This window comes from Mauremys mutica, chromosome 7 (genome assembly GCF_020497125.1).
Source record: "Mauremys mutica isolate MM-2020 ecotype Southern chromosome 7, ASM2049712v1, whole genome shotgun sequence".
NCBI lineage: Eukaryota > Metazoa > Chordata > Testudines > Geoemydidae > Mauremys > Mauremys mutica.
Window position 1 is genome coordinate 118,127,380 of NC_059078.1, and position 19,957 is coordinate 118,147,336.

Below are 19,957 nucleotides of genomic sequence, written 5' to 3' on the forward strand. Positions count from 1 at the left end.
CGTTGATAAAAAAAATAGTATTTCTGCTTGCCTGTCTCATCCTATTCACCACCCTGTTGCTGAACTTTGTGATGCTAGAGATTCACGGAGAGGACATAAAGTAATTTAATGCTTCAATGTGGATCAAATTCTTACTCCAGTGAGTAAAGACCTGAGGATTTGAGCCCATGGGTTTAAACCGCTAGAAAACATTTTTACCATTTAATAGTTAAACATGTTTAAAGACCGATTTTTAAGGGGAAAAAGCTCTTTTGCTGAGAATGGAGTCTCTCAGCATTACTGTCTTCTTCTCTTCATGTTGGAGGGCTTCTTTCCTTGGGAGCTCACTGCCTCCTTCCCCCACTTCCACTGCACTACATTTACCATTCTTAGAATCCACAAGATGTGCAATAAGCTCAGTGCATGGACTGTTATCCCCCTTGAGAGCTCTAGTCTTTTCTTTTGTAACCCCAGCTCATGTATTTACTCCAATCCATACTGTAGGCTTGATTCTACAAGCCCTCTGTGCATTGAACTCCAGTTGACTTTGTGGGAGCTCCATGCATGTAAGCCATCAGATCAGACTCTGTAAGTGTAGCTGTGTATATTTCCACAAAGGATATTGCCATCTAAACATGATTATCAAACTGGACGTTATTAATAAGGATAGATATTCAGCACATTGCAAAAGGGATTTAACTCTGCAGCTTCCAGCAATGTTGAAATTGTGCCCGAGAGGCCAGAGTCTGTAATAGCACTTTGTTCAGGTAAGCAAGGCCACTTCTTGGAAAAGCACATAAACCAAGAAGAGACAATAAGTATTGGCAGGAAGAAAATGTGATCTCACCCACACAACCTGTAGTTAAACCAATCCCATTACTGTTGCTGAAAGTTAGCAGGGATTAAAAAAAAAGTCTGACAATGATCCATTTGCATTTGAGATCTTTTGAAAACCATGCGCTTCTTTCCCTTGTGAGGAATAGGCTCAATGGTGATTTATATATAAAGGAAACAACATCTCTGCCTGGAAGAGAATGGTTAGTCTGGCTATACAGAGAAATAGGAGAATAAAGACAAAATTACAAATAGCAAGGTTCCACTCTTGTGTGAAAGGGAATTTTTTTTAAAGAGGAAATTGGATGCCCTTAATCAAAAATGAATTGTAAAGTGACACTATGCAGTAAACTATACTTTGGTTTTGAAAGCAGGGAGGAGGCTTAGAAAGTCCCCTCCCCCCACAAGGTTAGGGGCTTTTGGGGATTTATTGATGGATGGAGAGGGGGGGAAGGAGTGCCACCCAGCTCTGCTCTGTCCGCAGCCCAGCCCCAGCCAAACTCTGCCCTCATTCCCTCGCCACTCCAGGAAAGTTCCTCCTCTAGTCCCAGCTCCTCCCTCATCCCCAGTTCTGCCTCCGGTTCTGCTTTCAGCCACTGCTGAGACAACTGTGCAGTAATGAGGGTGGGGGGGGCGTGGACAGATTTCATTACTGGTAAGGGGGTGGGGGCATGACAGGAAAAGTTTGGGCACCACTGCCTTAATATGCTTTGCAAGGACAGTCATTCATTTGTATGACTGATCATAAAATTTTATTGAAGAGAATTTATTGCCTGTTTTAGAAACTGAAGACTTCTATTTACAGAGTATAAACTATCCTATACTTCTGATCATGATTATCTCATGCTCCTAAGTGTCAGAAGCCAGTTCTGCTATGGTCTTTGCCTTTCTACTAAGAGCCAGCAAGGGATGGATGAATAGTAGTGATGTGATGCTGACATCTATCTACCAACTACTAATCTGTGTTTGAGAATTGTGACGGTGCACTCCATATGATGTTATGAAAATATGCTTATGAGTGTGAATATAACGTAACTGGAATATGCTTCATGCAAAAGGTCTCTTGTAAGGTATCATTAAAAAGCTTATAATCTACTGAGTGTGTTCATCCTATTTGTATAAATGTACCACTCTTGTATCTGAAACTAGGAATATGAAACAACTCTGAGGTCCTATTGTAATTATGCAAAGTGTGGGCCATTAATGGTGACTTGGAATCTTGATGGCTCCCATTAACCAGGACAATTGGTTGTAAATGGCTCTGTTTACTTGTAAGTCTTCCTGTATTCCTGTGTGCTGGCAAGTGGGTAATGAAGTCTTACAGTGACATGTGATCATGTCGCCAGAACTGGAATCCATCTTTAATCTGGTGCTTTTCCATTTAGGAGGGGTGGGAACCCAGAGAGGGACAAAGGATTCCCACCTTGTGCAAAAGATATATAAGGGGGTTGAACAGAACAAAGGAGGCTGCAGTCCTGAGAAATCCCCTAGCTACCACCTGAGCTGGAACAAGGACTGTACCAGCAGAAAGGATTGGGCCCAGACTAGAAGACAGCTAGTCTGTCAAAGAAGCTTATTGGAGCATCTCTGAGGGTGAGATTTACCTGAATTTAGTTTTCTACTGTATTAGGCTTAGACTTGCATGTTTTATTTTATCTTGTTTGGTAATTTACTTTGTTCTGTCTGTTATTACTTGGAACCACTTAAATCTTACTCTGGGTTAATTAATAAGTAAAAAGTGATTTTATTAAATACAAAAAAGTAAATATTAATACCTGGGGGAAGGGGGGCAAACAGCTATGCATATCTCTCTATCAATGTTAGAGAGGGCAAACAATTTATGAGTTTATTGTATAAGCTTTATATAGAGTAAAATGGATTTATTTGGGGTTTGGACCCCATTGGGAGCTGGGTATCTGAGTGCTGGAGACAGGAGCACTTCTTAAGCTGTTTTCAGTTAAGCCTGCAGCTTATGGGGGACATGGTTCAGACTTGGATCTGTGTTTGCAGCAGGCAAACGTGTCTGGCACAGCAAGATAGGGTACTGAAGTCCCAAGCTGGCAGGGAAAACGGGCTCAGAGGTAGTCCCAGCACATCAGGTGGCAGTCCCAAAGGGGGTTTCTGTGACCCAACCTATCACATCTTAGCCTTTCTACTAAGAGCCAGCAAGGGATGGATTAATAATAGTGATGTGATGCTGACATCTAACTACTAATCTGTGTTTGAGAATATTGCCCATTATGTCACAATACTGTAAGCTGGATGGGTGAGCCGGAAACAGTATTAGTTTAAAATCTCAACAGAACCTTGTAAGGACTTTGGAGCTTTCCTCAGCATGGAAAATGTGTTGCTCTATGCCTCTGAAGTGGTCTGGAGGAAATGTTCATTATCAAAGCACTTCTAAAAATAGCTGTCTCTGGTATCATATTTGTTTTTAAGCATCAACTTAAGTGATGCAACAGATAGAAACTGACCACGAAAATTGTATTCTTATGACCATACTTTGGTTTGTTATTATAGGGTTTTCATGTCATTCCTACATTCTACTCAAGATTCACTCCTAACCGCTCTCTTTTACTCCTTCCTCTCTTCAGACTTCCTAATCTATCGAACACCCCCAGTTACCCTTCTCTCTCTTATTTCAAATCACGTCTTACAAGTACCTGTACTGGAAGCCTATCTGCAATAACAGGCACAAGCCACTCTTTGTTTGTACCTGACTGGTACTTTTTAGGTTATAAATTCTTTGAAGCAGAGACTTTGTTCTTTGATACATCTACTTGAGTAAAGTGGCACGTACACTCAGAGCAGCCTACAAATAATAGATAATTATGCTGTCCCTTTTCCCCCTGAACTCTGTATTAGGTGGGCAGAGAAATACCATTTTTGGGGTGGACGGAATATGCCAATGCTTGAATGTCCAAATGCCCAGTATTTTATTTGTGCAAAGCATCTTTTGTGTTACTAGTCTTTGAACAGAAAGGATATATTAGGTGGGTTAAGGAGTAGGCATATTTGGTGAGTGCTTTCCCCAACTACACAGGTTGAAAAAGACTAGATTTTAATATTGGCATTGGGACTGGCAATGAAGTTTGTGCATAAAGTATTCAGGGTCAGGCTCTTCATGTAAGAAGTCAAGACACTAGCATGTGGAACTGAAATCACTATAACTGCTAGTTATAGAAAGGCAGGATGGTACTGTGGATAAGACATTGGACTGGGAATTGGGAGCTTGGGGTTCATTCCCATCTCTGCTATTGAGTCACTATGTTCTTGACAATTCACCTCATCTCTCCGTTTCTCAGGTTTCTCATCTGTAAAATGGGGATGAATCTTAACTTCCTCTCAAGTGCTTTGAAGAATGCTATGTAAGCCCTAAGTATTATTACTCTGCTGAAATGTACAACTGTAAACATTTATAAAATCTAATCATTGTTCCATCTTGTTTAACAGAGGTCAGTCTTTACTGTCATACCACTTTAGGAAATGGTTGAAAGAAAAACTGGCCAGTAGTTTAACAATTCAAGTAACCAACCCCTGATGACAAAGAAACAATTAACCTTTAAAAACACAGGGAAGATAAATGGAATTCAAACAAATGTTTTACACTACCAATTTGCCTAGGGAGACCTGCTTATTTGCCTGAATTAACTGAAATTACTACCAGCTTTGAAGGATTTTCACTAACAACATAATCAACCTTGGAAGACTTCTAAACCATGCTTTAGAAAAATTCTCTGAGAAAGTGAGGGAACTTTCAAATATTACCGTAAGAACCTTTTCACCAGAACAGAAAAACCCTTCCTTCAGGAGAGAAAAGAAAGGGGAATGTAGGTCCTGATTGGAGCTGAGTGAATAATTATTTGATTGGGTGGCTGAACTGAAGAATCTGGAGAAAAAAAAACCCCACCCAAAAACTCCTTTACAGTTGAATCAAAACTGAATTTTTTTGTTTTTCCTCACTGAAATCAACCAAAAGCTGTTTTAGGTCAAAGTAAACATTTTGTTCAATCTGAAATACTATTTTCCATTTAGTTTCATTATAACTTTGGGTGGTTTTACACTTCCTACATTTTTAAAAAAAAACAAATTAGCTTAATTTCTAAATGTTGTTTTGAAGGAAATTAAAAATGTTTTGTTTCAAAAATGACAAACTGTTTAGATTTTTTCTTTTTTTTTCATGTTTTATTTGGTCTAAATTATTAGCTGAATTAACACAAATTCTCAGATAGTTTAATTCAACCAAAAATACAATTTTGGGGTGAATATACTAATTGCCAAAAAAATCCTCTCAGCTCTAGTCCTGACAACACTGTGCATCTGAATTCCTCTCCAAGCAACTGGCAACTATTAAGATTGACATAGACATTGCAAGGGGATGCTTTGTATAAGAGATTCTGAACCCAAGAACAGCAAGTCAGAGAGCAATACTGTACCACATAAAAGGAGTTCTGAATACATTATTCCTGATGACGAAGTGTATGTGTGTTAAAAAAAATATTTAATGATGGTGAAAAGTCCCAAACTGATATCAGAATTCAAAATGAACATTTATCAACAAAAAGTCAGGCACAGGCAGTGCCCCACTTCTTTGCAAGCTACTTCACCAGCGTGCCTTAATTTTGAGCGTCAACTTTGGGAAGGGGAGAGAGAAGAGGACAAGTGTACTTCAGCCTTAAGCCCCAATACGGCAAACACTTATGCAAGTGCTTAACTTTACTATTGTGGGGGACCCACTGAAATCAAGGGGGCTATTTGTGACTGTAAAGTTAGGCTTGTACATAAGAGTCTGCAGGATTAGCCATAGTGACCATTCAGTTCACAGTTTCTTTGCTAAGACTGACAATCAGTTCCAGTGGCATTTTTTAGGAAAACTTTGGAACTATACTGTGACTCACTCACTGCACAAAGGCCACTTAAAAGTTTTCAAAGGAAGTTACTTTCTGCTACCCACCTAGACTGAATTAAAAGAGGGAGTTATGCAACAACTGATCCTGCAAGCTGCTCCACAAAGGCTTCCCCCACATGCAAAGCCACTGAAGTCAATGGCTCTCTGTGGAATGGAGGGGTCTGCCAAGTACAGCTGTTTTCAGGATCAGAAACTTAGTGTGTAACTTCTGGCACATTTTCCATCTTGTAGATGCACCTAGAGTTTGAGTCGGGCAGTTTATAAAATCTAAACAAAAAAATACCTTGTTCTTGTTCTTTTTATAACTGTATTCGCTTAACTCACAGTCAATAGTATTCAAAATTAATTCTTTCTTTGAAGTTTTCACTATAGGAAGCACAGTGGGGATCACTCAGTTTCATGTTAGTACAAATGTTGGACATAACAGGCTGTATCTGACAAGTACTGTGTAAACATTTAGCAACAGTTAAAAAATAAAAGTCAGGCAGCAGTCTCCTGTTCTTTTGTACACAGCACGTTGTCTTGTGCAAATCTTTATTCACACTCTTACATGATAGCACTGCAGTGTAATATTCACAATTAAATGGAGCCAATAAAGTACAAGCTCTATTCTCTAACCCGTGGTTTACATTTCTGCTACTCTGCCCGACACTCTGTTGTGTGGTAACTCATGCATTTTTTGTGTGATATGATATGATTTATATACCACCTAAAAGTCACTAAGGGCTTTACAAACACAAAAGAATACAGATAACTTTTCAGGAGCCAGTTCCGTTCTGCAAGTCCTGTATGTATGAACCTCCCATCGGAGTTGTGCAAATTGAGATCCCTCAGGATTGGATCTTAGGCTGCATAATATACACAGATAATTTCTAATTATGCTACATAAAACCACCGCCACAGGTATTAATATAAACCAGAGCGACATTTTTATATCGACATCATACTAATAACAACTAATAATAAAACTAAACTAAGCAAAGCAAAAAGTACACTTTTCCAGAATACCTTTGCATATGAAAGGGCAAGAGTACTGTGCCATCAGAGTGACCTTTAGCTGGGGAGAACACTATGTCTGAATTATTTTAGGGAATTCATTCATGACACTTCCACAAAGGCAACAACAGAGGAGGAAGGAGAGATATGACACTGTACAGTACCTTGGCTCATCATCAAATATCACTCCACTCTGCATCTGAAAATAGTTTCACCCTTGTGTCCAAGAGCAAGTTTAATCTTCTTTAGAAATGTTAGGAGCCCACCATGCTCAGGGCTATAATGGACAATGAAGCAGGATGCTCTGCGTTCAGGCCCAAAGGTTCGCCTATGTCAGCAGTGGGTTACGCTGGACTTTTCTGTGGGGCTATTCAAACCCCCATGGCTATGGCCTAGCAAGCTGCTGAGGTCATGCAGGCCTGATCCACCTTTGTTTTTTTTTTTTTTGGACAGGCAGAAAACATCTCATCACTATGATTCTATCAGTGCTCCAATGCAGGAGCTTAGGAAAGGAAAGTGAGGTGGAATAGCACAACTTTACCTTTTAACAAACTCTTACCCACCACAGCAGGATAAAGAAAATTTCTGAAAACTTTTAACCCAAGCGAAAAGACAGTTAAAAAAGAAGAAGAACAAACCCATAGTACTCTGTATCTTGGAAATAGTTCCCATATATTTACTCTTTATGTATTCTAATGCCTATTAATTTTGTTTGCATTTTTCTATTTCTTTGTTGTTGGTTGCTAAAATGGAAAAAATAATAAATGACATGTGTGATTTGCTTTCCCCTAAACTTTGAATTATTTTTATTATCTTGGCTTCCTTGCAAAGAGACAGGTAAATTACTATAATTAAAAACAAACCTGATACTTGATCTGCTGTTAGGGTTGCCACCTATCCAGGTTTTCCTAGGATTGCTTTTTGGAAGTAGCTGTCCTGTAAGATATCTGTAAGGGTGCTCAGTACACACTGCCAAGTGTTCGATTTTATGGATATCCTGTTTTTGTTGTTTTTTTTAATCCCGGATGTACTGTTTTTTTGTACCTCAGAGGTGGAAATCCTACCTGCTGCTAAAATACAGTTCCAAGATAGCTGGGCATTTACACCATGTACCATATGGAAATGTCTCCAGGAGGAAAGAACAAGTACCAATTGGGTTTAATGAACTTTATGCCAACACCAGCTTGGCTGCAGGCCTTCTCTAGTGATTGAGTTCTAGATTCTCATAAAAAAAGAAAAAGGAAAAAAAAAAGACTAATTAGAAGTGAAAAATTCCTGGTGTATTATATTAGAAAAAATTGCGCAAAGTATACTTTTATTACTCACACAGGAATTGCCATAACCAGCAAAGACCACCTAGTCTAGTAATCCTCTCTCAAACTGATGAAACGCCAAATGCTTCAAAAAAAAAACTGGAGATATACCAATCTCCTAGAACTGGAAGGGACCTTGAAAGGTCATTGAGTCCAGCCCCCTGCCTTCACTAGCAGGACCAATTTTTGCCCCAGATCCCTAAGTGTCTCCCTCAAGGATTGAACTCACAACCCTGCGTTTAGCAGGCCAATGCTGAAACCACTGAGCTATCCCTCCCCTTCAGACAGAAAGCACATATGATTTTTATCATTGTTACGTACTGTTTATATTATAATAGCACCTGCAAGCCCCAAACCTGCAAGGCCCTCATTGTGCTTGGTACACTAGAAACACAAAGAAAGACAGCCCCTACCTGAGGGAGCTTACAATTAAAATAGACAAGACAGAGAAAGAATGGGTGAAAAGGAAGGATCATTATCTTCATTTGACAGCTAGGGTACTAAGACACAGGGATAGTAAGTGACTTGCCAAAGGACAAAAAGGAAGCCTGAGGCAGAACTGGGAATTGAATCCAGATCTCCCAAGTTCCTAGTCCAGGGGTAGGCAACCTATGGCATCCGTGCCAAAGGCAGCACACGAGCTGATTTTCAGTGGCACTCACACTGCCCGGGTCCTGGCTACCCATCCGGGCAGCTCTACATTTTAATTTAATTTTAGATGAAACTTCTTTAACATTTTAAAAACCTTATTTACTTTACATACAACAATAGTTTAGTTATATATTATAGACTTATAGAAAGAGACCTTCTAAAAACGTTAAAATGTATTACTGGCACAGGAAACCTTAAATTAAAGTGAATAAATGAAGACTCGGCACACCACTTCTGAAAGGTTGCTGACCCCTGTCCTAGTCCAATGCCATAATCACAAGACCATCCTTCCTCTCAATACAATGTAGATAAAATATCTTCCTGATCTATCCATCCCAATGCCCATCTACCCACATTGTGTCCATCACCATTGTATCTGGACCCAATGAATCTATGGTTCCAGATAGTGAGAGAGCAATCAGCTATTAACTGTAGCAGGAAGCCTGACAGCCTGGCAATTTTTATCCTGGCTGCTGTGAGGACACAAGAAATACTTTCAGGAGGGAGGGATAGCTCAGTGGTTTGAGCATTGGCCTGCTAAACCCAGGGTTGTGAGTTCAATCCTTGAGGAAGCCACTTAGGGATCTGGGATAAAAAATTGGTCCTGCTAGTGAAAGCAGGGGGCTGGACTCAATGACCTTTCAAGGTCCCTTCCAGTTCTAGGAGATTGGTATATCTCCAATTATTACCTATTACTTTTCATATAAATGTTTAATTTTTTTAAAAAATAATCTGTAATATTCAGTAGCAGCAAAGCTCACAGTTTAACTACACATTGCAGTAATATAAATGTACGAAGGTGCTGCTGAAACAAATGAGGTATCATTCAGCTCATTATTAGGATTTCAACACTAGGACAAGGCAGAAGCACTTAGACTTCACGAGTGACTAATTTCACAATTGCTTTGGAAGCAGATGCTGACAACCCTACTTGCTTTTCTGTAAATAAGGCAATGCAGTTCTGTATTGAGGGGCCTCTTTTCCCAAAGCTCAGCGTTTCAAGTGGCCTGCACTATACAAGGTGGGCAACTTATAAAAATGTATGCGGATGTGAAGGGAAACCAAACATGTGAGCACTTTGAGAAACAATTCATCCTGAAATCCTTACCTGTGATGCATCTTGTCAAACAAATAAAAGGAAACTGCTGGTAATCAAAGGTGGGTGGAAAATAACTCCCAGGAAGAAGAAAGAGAACAACAAAAGAGCATCTCTTGTCAGCCTTAAATTCTCCATCCCCCTACATCTCCAAAGCTGTCATTGTAACAGGTTATTAATCCATGTACATGTATATTCTTCAAATGATTCAGGTCTCGTTGAACAAAGTGCTCTACCAACCTACCATTCTAGTTCCAGCAAGAGAGACACACAGCAGACTCTGGTTTTGTGCAAATGCATGAAGAAAAACAAATAGCACCACCAACGCCACAATTCCCAACCCCCGCTTCCAAAAAGAAAAACGTTCTATAGACTTGTAAGTCTTTTTCATCTGAATTTCAGTTTGCAAAACAGAAAAAAGCTCATGTAAAATTTGAGTGTATATTCTATTTAACTGAGGATGTCATAACTGCTGGTGAACTGAAGAGCAAAACACAGATGGATGGCGACTTTCTGATAAAGCGACTTTCAAATTGATTAAAATAAGTGTTCTCAATTTAATTAAAATGAGAGCTCTCAAATTGTTATAGTTTTGTGCTTTGATTCCTTACTGAAGGCAAAATTAACTACTTTATAGAAATACTGTAGCAATATTACAGAGACCCAATTAGCTCAGCTAACTCCATCTCAAGAAAAACTTACGGTGTAAGTTACGGACCTTTTATTGTTTTTACCCTTTGCATCTTTGAGGAATGAATAAATAATGCTTTGTTCCAAAGATGCTATTTGTACATCACAGCAAATGTATACTGTCACAGGTTCCCAAAGGGAAAAGCTTACAGGTGCCAAAACTGAATTGTGCATGTGTTGTTAACATGGTTGAGAAACAGGAGGCTGCAGCCTGGAGCTCCTGTCTAAGATGGTAGAAGCATGTGACTCCATACAGAGTTAACTGCATGAAGGTAGGCCTGTCACCTAAGGCAGGGGCGGGAAAACTTTTTGGCTTGAGGACCTGTAGCAGGGTGCACACCCACTTCTGCCCTGAAGGGCTTAAAACAGCCAGGAAGAGGGCTGTGGCAGGGTAAAGCTAAGCTGATTGGGGAAGTAGCCACAGCTGGGCCATGCCCCAATCAGGCCCAGCTGGTCCCTATAAAAGGCTACGAGCCAGCGGCCCAGGGACAGTCTCTCTCTGCATTCAGAGAGAGAAGGGCCTGGCTGCAGGGAGCTAGAGACAGAATACCTGAGTGGAGCAGGGCTAGGGAAAGGCTGAGGAGCTCCAGCCTGGAAAGCCCCAGGCTGTGGCCTAGCAGAAGGCCCAGGTGTACTAGGGGTTGCAGAGGGAAGCCCAGGGGTAGGCCAAGGCAGCAGGTCCAAACCCTCCTTGCCAGTGATGAGTAGGCTGATACTGCAGTCTGCTCCAGGGCATGGGGGCTAGACAATGACTGGCAGTAGCCTTATACTGAGGTGAGGTGGGAACAGTGGGTGGGAGTTCCCCAGGGAGGGGAGACCCTAAGACTGAGGGGTTCTTGCCAGGGGGCAGCACCCAGAGAAAGGGGCACTGGGGTCCTGGGAGGGACATGGGGGCCGGAGGACAGGTGGATCACTGGCCTGCAGAGGCTGCTCTGGAGCTGGAACGAGCTAATTCCCGAAGTCACCAGCAGGAGGCACCACAGGGGTGAGTCCACGCCTCTACAGGGCAACATCTGGGAATAGAAATTGTATGGCGGGCCATGACTGCCCACAAAGTTGGGGTTGGGGTGTGAAAGGGGGTGCGGGCTCTGGTTGGGGGTGCGGGCTCTGGGGTGGGACCAAAAAAAGAGGAGTTCACGGTGTGAGAGGGGGCTCTGGCTTGGGGCAGGGGAGTAGAGTGTGGTGTGTGTGTGGGGGGGTGTGGGCTGGGGCTGGGGGTGGGGGCTGAGGATCAGGAGTTTGGGATGTAGGAGGGTGCTCTGAACTGGGACTGAGGGGTTTGGAAGGTGGGAGGGGGATCAGGGCTGGGGTGTGGTCTGGGGTGGGGCTGGGGATGAGGGGTTGTGGGTGCAGGAAGGTGCTCTGGGCTGGGACTGAGAGGTTCGGAGGAGGATCAGGGCTGGGGCAGAGGTGTGGGGAGAGGCTCAGGAGTGCAGGCTCCAGGTGGCACTTACCTCAAGTGGGTCCCGGAAGCAGCAGCATATACCTTCTCTGGCTCCTAGGCAGAGGCACAGCCAGGCAGCTCTGCATGCTGTCCTGTCCGCAGGGACCACCCCTGCAGCTCCCATTGGCCATGGTTCCTGCGTAGGAGCTGAAGAGGGGCCATGCCGCTGCTTCCAGGAGCTGCATGGAGCGGCTCTCAACCCTGCTCCCTGGCTGGAGCACTAGAGCGGGACAAGCCCCAGACCCTGCTCCTCAGTGGGACCTCAAGGGCCGGATTAAAACAGCTGGTGAGCTGGATCCAGCCTGCGGGCCGTAGTTTGCCCACCCTGACCTAAGGGATGCGCTTGAGGGGGTCTAAGCCTGGAAACTGTTACAGTAACTTAAGAGTTCTTAAACAGATATTTCTATACTAGCTAATGCTTTTCAACTGAGACGGCATCTTACACTTTAGTGTAGATCAACAAGTCGACCTAATATGTCAGTGTACACACTACAGCCTTGCTCCTGCACATGTAAGTGCCCTGCTACACTGACATAATAACTCCACCACCATTAGAGGCATAGGGTTTATGTTGGTGTAGTTAGGGCAACACAGTGTCCCTGCAGACACTGCCTTACTTGCACCTACTGGCTGTTGTTCTTGTCAATTTCATGGTTCCCCTGGAACTGGCTCCCCAGCCGGGCTGCTGTCTGGTCTCCGCTCCAAGCCAGGCTGCCACTCGGGCTCCCAGCTCCGATTTGGGCTGCCACCAGGGATCTCAGCTCCCCATTGGGAGTATGGCAGCTGACCAGACTCTGGGTGCGGATGTTCCCACTGGAAGCCTGGCTGACCCATTGCTCTCAGCTTCCCGCTCCCGACCAGGAATGGGGCAGCTGCATCGGGCTTCTCGGCACCCCACCAGGAACGTGGCAGCCAACCAGACACCGAGCATGGATCTCCCCACCTGGAGCCCAGTTGCCATCCTGGGCTCGGCTCCCCACCAGGAGCATGGCAGCCAACTGGATTCCGGGTGTGGATCTCCCTGCCTGGAACCCAGCTGACCCCTAACCCCCTCTGGGCTCTCCTCTCCACACACAGGTCAACTTAAGTTTATAGTGTAGACATGCCCTGAGAAGGGGAATACTAAGTGTAAAAGGGAGAGAAGAGCAGTGGGCAAAAGGTAAAGTAACCTGAGGACAAACAGTTCTATACAATTCAATAATAGTTGTACTGGTATCCAAATTCTTACAGCTACTGCCAGCGGATGCTTCACTTTAGCCAAGTGCACTAGAAATACAACCATGGATGCTAACAAAGCAAGCTCTACTCTGCCACACCGTAGGGGCATTCAGTTGTTTTTAAAAATACATTGTGGATGAAATCCTAGCCCCATTGAAGTTAATGGTTAAACTCTTGCTTGACTTCAGTGGGGCCAGAATTTTACCCTTTGTGTTGAATTCTGGCCTCTGGATGGTTAAAAGAAATGGCTCCTGTGCTTCTCCAATACCCACAGCACACAGTTTCAGATGACATGCAACCGACAGAGCAATTATGTGGAGGATGGCAGAAGACAACATGCATTTTAAAATGCCTTGTTACTATTTGGGGTTACATCTTTGAAATTCCAAGTGATGCTTAAGTGCATTAAAGATAAGATATTAAAGCATCCTGTGGAGAAATGAGAATTTTTTACAAAGATAAAGGCATATAAAAGTCTTACAATATCACACAAAGCAGATGAGAAAAATGTGATATGTATTTTTCTTCCGAAAGATCACATGAAGAATGCACATACATTTTTCAAATTATTAGCCAAATTTTCTCTTAATCAGTAGCTTTTCACGCTTTTATTGTCATCAAGCTTGCCATGCAGTACCTTGCGATTTCTGCTCAGCAAAATAAAAACCATATCAATTGCTCATACAACTGTGATTCTCTATATGACAGAGTGATCACTCTTTGGTGATTTTTTTTTTTAACCAACAAAAACGATATTAGCCTGCCATCTAGTGGTAATGAAACAAAACAAAAAAAGCAGGTGATTTTTAACAAATCAGCTTGCTTCCTAAAATGGTAATAAATCTAGAAAGCTTTTCAAAGAGATGAAACATACAGAATTAAATTTCCCTAACTGGAAGAAAAGAAGAGAAATTGCCATGTTGAAATTCAGTAGCTGACCCTGGACCACTTGGTCACATGTTTAAGGCAGAGGCCCATGACTGGATTGACAGCATCACAGATTTGCTGTGGAAAAGCCACAGAATGGAAATTATTTCTGATCAGATTGGCAACAATTTATGCTGTGGTCTGCATCATAAGTTTTACTGCACTGAGAGAAATACACCATACTGGCATAGATTTTCAACTACTTCCTTTCTCTGCTCTAGGGCTGCATGGAACTGAAGCCACAGAGAGGTTAACAGGAGTTGAAAAGTTCTTTTCCCTTCTGCATGGCTCGCAATTCACTTTCTATGGTATCACAATTCTGTTCCCTTCTACTTTAGAACAAAGAGGTGCCTTGTTAACAGCACCAAGTTAACTGTTTTCCTTTCATGCCCATGTATGTACTTTAGCAATAATAAACTGAGTGCATAACAAATATTTCCTTGAAAGTACTGACCACCTGGTAGGAAAAGTTGATGGCAAGAACAAAGCCAAGGACCATTAAATACAACCAAAATTAGCCACCAGGAAATATCTCATACTTAGGTGTTACTGGGTTGTAATGTTAGCTTGTAGACTAGAGCATGGTCCTGGCAGACAAGACACTTGGATTCTATGCCCTGCTCTGATTTACTGTATGTAGCCTTTAACTTTGAGACCCTGGCTTTAAGGTACAACAAATGTCCAGAAGTATTTTTTTTAAGAGTGATATAGTTTCAATTTGTAGAGTCAAGGTATTCCCAAAGAATGGATGCCTGGTACAGTAGCCAGTCAGACTGCTTGAATAATTTCTCAACACACAATGAATGCTCTTCATTAACAAGAGGTAAACTGTAAGGATAAGGATGGAAATAGACTATTTCCCCTTAGAACACACAAGCTATTATGCCATTAAAACAAGTTTAAATGAATAAGCCTTTTAAAAAAAAGTTTTGTTCTGGAAGCGAAATGTTACATCCTCCATTTTATATCTGTAGAAAATGTGAGGTTGTGGTTATTATAATACTAAAAAAATATTTAGGAACTTGATTATAATACTTTGCCTTTCTAGTGTCTTCCATCAGAGAACCTCAAAGTGCTTTATGCTGATTGACTGAGCCTCACAAAACACTCATTTTAGAAATAAGGAAACAGAGGCAGAGAAATTAAGGGACTTGCCTAAGCTCACAATGTGTCTCGGGCAATAAGAAAACTCAGATCATCTGACTACGAGGCTTATGCTTTAACCTTTTGATCAGACTCTCTGTTCAAGAAAGAAAGCCAGGCCACTTGTTTAGATGACTAAATATGGATTTAAAAACAACACTGTAAGCACTCATGTTTGAAAAATAACCATAAAGAATTATTAAAACCTGAAATTAAGCCAACTAGTAATTTCCAAAATTTTCATCTCTGAAATCATGGGAGTACAGTAAAAGTGAAGCACAAGCATCATGTATATTGGTCATGCACCATACAGTCATGCACTGTCTGGATAGAGAAATACTTTCCATGGACATGGAGTGTATAAATTCATAAGCAGCACTGACTGAATTTAATTTTCCAAATCCTGATTTAAGGTTTTTATGGCATATTTAACATTTTTTCTAACAGTGTTTGTTCACTTTTGGGGCATAGATGGTCTGTGATTCATTGCATTGCATATACACTGAAACAAAAATAAAATATACAATAAAACTAAGCTTACTTTCCAAAGAATGAGCGCCTGTCGCTTCTGTCTGGCTTTGCGTCCACTGTATCACCTTGATCTCCATCTTGCTCTTCATCCTTCTGTGCGGGCACAGGACTGGATTGATCTCCTTCCATCTATGCACACAGAATAAAACAGAGAACTAGAATATAAGTGTCCTTCAAGGAGTGCTATAATTTGTTTTAAACACTTCTGTAACTAAAAAAACTAATAAATCTCCCAGTCATTACACCAAATACAGTTGGGGTTAATTATCAGACTGCTATGTAGCATGATGTTTCATAGGCTAGGAGTAACCATAGTTTTTTTTGATCCTGCATCAATCCGATACTACATGTATTCAACCACCGCTGTTACATTTTTTTATTGTAATTATTAAAAAGTGACTAAAATCTGTCCATAAATTGCAGCTAAGGTAAAAAATAAAAATACATTTCTAGTGAAAGGTTCTAATACCAGGCTTTCAAGATGCTTTGTAATCCTGTCAATGTGGACTAAAACCAGTATGTTGGAAAGGCAGCACTAAAAATCTGAAACCAAAATATTTGTTGTTCCATTGAAGTTATAATCCAATTTGAAGATATCCTGAAAACTCAAAAATAACATTTTGGATTTTTCTAGAGACAAGTTGGGTGAGGTAATATCTTTTATCGGACCAACTTCTGTTGGTGAAAGAAACAAGCTTTCTAGCTTACATGGAGCTCTTCTTCAGACTTCAAACTAACTAGTTTCCTGGACCCAAAGAAGAGCTTTGTGTAAGTTCAAAAATGTCTCTCTCTCACCAAAAGAAGCCAGTCCAATAACAGATATTAACTCACTCACTTTGTCTCTCTAACATTCTGGAACCAACATGGCTACAACAACATACAATAATGGAAGATTTCAATTTTTCTCACATACATACATATATATCCAATTGTGTTTGGTGGAAAAGTACAATGATGTGACTCATGGATGTAGATCAGTCTTAATTTTGAATCTCCCTACTTCTCTCTACTTCACATGTTATGTGTTTTATATTTTCCTAAGAGTAGTGCCCCATTCCTGCGAACAATTATGGATTAAAGTAGTGCTTACTCATGCATGTCCTATTGAACTCATCAAGTGACAGATTAGAAATACGGACTGTCAGATTAGATACCAATGGATTGTAGGACTATGCAAACAGATATTAGATAGGTTGTGCGGACATTTATCTGAATACTGTGTACCAACCCCAGTGCAGGCTGAAAGTAAAAGGGAAAGTTGTTTTCAGCCTCAGCAGATTCTAATTTGATTTCATTGGAAATACTCACAGTTCATAAAGGACTAGGGCTAAGTCTGATAATGTTTAATATGTTTCTTGGTGATCTGGGAAAGGGCACGAACTTTGAGGTGCTGGAATTTGTAAATTACGCAAGATTATTTAGGGAAGACAAGGAATTTCAAAGGGACCTAATACAGATTGGTGAATGAATGCATGAAAGAAAACGAGTATTAATAAATGCAAAATAATGCACAAATGGAAGGAATAATTTGTATTACCTATGGGAATTGCAGCATTCTAAAAGCCTCTCATGGGTGTGATTTTTTTTTTAACTAAAATAATTACACCAGCGCAATGCCTAGTGTAGAGGCAGTTATACCAGTATAAAGTTATCTTATAGCAATATAGCTTATTCCCTTTCCTGTACAGGAATAGACAGTGGCATGAAGCGCCTTTATACCAATAGAACTGCATCCCCACGGGAGGGAAATGGAGTGTTGTTTCACTTTAACTACACCAGTATAGTTCACCTAGACAAGGCCTAAGGTTAAGGAAGGGTAAGAATCTCTAGGGCTAAAAGAAGAGGAAAAGAAAGGGATAAAACGAAGATTGGACGAAGACTCGGACACTGGAAGTGGAGGGTCAGACGCTAGGGGAAAGCAGGGGGGTTAGAAAGTGTGGCCAGAAATGGGGGAAGGAGGGTTAAGCTCTGGGGTGCATAGGAAGGAGGACAGGGTAAGACTCTGGGGCCAGGGAGAAAAAGGAGCTTTGAGGGGGTTAGTTGCTAGTGGTCAGTAGGGAAGGAGGAGGACAGGGTCAGATTCCTCGGGACAGGGAAAAGGGACAGAAGATGTTGGAAAGTGGGGTCCAGGAGCTGGGGTGACAGAAGGAGAGTTAGAGGTAGGGTTGCCACCTCTGAAGTAAAAGATGATCCTGAGCCCATAAGACAGGAGGACATCTGGCAGTGGTACTGAGCCCCCTTACAGATCTGCCAGGAAAAAATGGGGCAATCATGGTTATAGGGTGGGGTTAAGTGCTGGGAAGAGAGTGGGTGGGGGTGGAAGGAGGTGTAGAGACTTAAAGGGTCAGGCATGGGGTGGAAAAAGTGGGGTTTGGGGTTAGAGCTGAAGTCTGATATGGGAAGGGAGAGGAGAGAACTGGAGATGGGGTTAGAGGGATCTGACAGGTGGGAGAACATGGGGTTAAGCCAGTAGGGGCGATACTGGGGCAGGAGGGAATAGGATCAGGGAGGGGTAGGAGGACAGGGTTAGAGAGTATCAGGCATTGCGGGGGGAGGAGGGTAGAGGATAGAGAGGAGGCCAGGAAGCGGGTAGACCAGTGGTTCTCAAACTATTGTACTGGTGACCCCTTTCACATAGCAAGCTTTTGAGTGCAACCCCCTCCCCCCATATATTAATAACACTTGTTTATATATTTAACACCATTACAAATGCTGGAGGCAAATCGGGGTTTGGGGTGTAGGCTGACAGCTAGTGACCCCCTTAGGGGTCCCCACCCCCAGTTTGAGAACCCCTGGGGTAGGCAGAACAGGTTGGCAGGTCAGGTGGGGGGAATTGGGGGTTGGAGCTGGGGTCAGGTACTGGAGAGAGGGTCAGGCCTGAGAAGAGGGGTGGCAGCAGATTTGGGGGGACGGTGAGGTAAGGGGTGGAAGGAAGGGAGGGGGGACAAGGGGGATGGAGCTGGGGTCAGGCATGGGAACAGGGGTGGCAGGAGGTTTGCGGGGAGGGACCTGGGCTCAGTTACTGGGGAGCGGGTCAGGCCTGAGAACAGGGGTGGCAGCAGGTTTGGGGGGATGGTGAGGTAAGGGGTGGAAGGGAGGGAGGGAGAGGGGACAAGGGGGTGGATCTGGGGTCAGGTACTGAGAACAGGGGTGGCAGCAGGTTTGGGGGGATGGTGAGGTAAGGGGTGGAAGGGAGGGAGGGAGAGGGGACAAGGGGGTGGATCTGGGGTCAGGTACTGGGAACAGGGGTGGCAGGAGGTTTGGGGGGGATGGTGAGGTAAGAGGTGGAAGGAAGGGACGGGGGATAAGGGGATGGAGCTGGGGTCAGACCTGGGAACGGGGTGGCTGGAGGTTTGGGGGGACGGTGAGGTAAGAGGTGGAAGGGAGGGAGGGAGGGAGAGGGGACAACGCGGTGGATCTGGGGTCAGGTACTGGGAACAGGGGCACTCACCTTGCGCCGACCTCCCCTCTGTCTGCAGCGGGCCCGCTCCCGGCAGCGCTGTGCTTGGACCGTGCGGGGCAAAGCGAAAGGAAAAGAGGCGGGACCCGGGGCCGCCCTCAGCCGCCCTGTCCGGGCGGGCAGCTGCGGCTGCTCTTCCGGCTCAGGGGCAGATACGAGCCCCACCTCCTGGCGGGAGGGGCAGCCCCGCTGCTGCCCCCTATTCCGCCCCGGGGCGGGGGCAAGCTCCTGATGGCCGCCCTGGCGCAAGAGGGTGCGAGGCGAAGCTCCCCAAACCTGCCCCCTATGGGGAGCCCTGCGCCCCCCACCGGCCGCAGGTTTATGGGGAGGGTGAGGCGAGGGGGGAAGGAAGGAAGGGGACAAGGGGGGCGGAGCTGGGGTCAGGTACTGGGGAGAGAGGGTCAGGCCTTGCGGGAGGGGCAGCCCCGCTGCCTCAGAGGCTGCTGCCCCCTATCCTGCCCCGAGGGGCACTGGGTGGGCACCAAGCTACAGACGGCCACCCTAGTGGAAGAGGGGGCGAGGCGAAGCTCCCCAAACCTGCCCCCATCACCTCTGTGGGGAGCCCTGCCCCCCACAAACACTCCTCAGTGCCAAAATGTGGTGCGGAAATTTGCCACCTTCTCGCTATTTTGCAGCATTGGAGCCCTGAAAAGGGACTCTTCTAAAAATCTCTTTGCCCTCTTGCCAACCCCCAGCCTTCAAAATCCAGTGTCCGGCCACCCAAAATCCTGAGCTTGGGCTAACAATCATGGGGCGGGGTTTGAAA

The 19,957-nt window shown here is 43.6% G+C and overlaps 1 protein-coding gene across 1 annotated transcript in view; it reads right to left on the reverse strand.

Annotated features, from left to right (window-relative positions):
* Positions 1–19,334, reverse strand: part of CASP7 (caspase 7) — a 31,602-nt gene extending 12,268 nt beyond the window's left edge. The window contains exons 1-2 of the mRNA XM_045025278.1: positions 19,183–19,334; positions 15,742–15,860 (exon numbers count right to left, since the gene is read on the reverse strand). Coding sequence (XP_044881213.1) covers positions 15,742–15,860 — 119 coding nt within the window. The 5' untranslated portion in view covers positions 19,183–19,334. The remainder of the gene's footprint in view (positions 1–15,741; positions 15,861–19,182) is intronic.
* Positions 19,335–19,957: the final 623 nt, after the last annotated feature.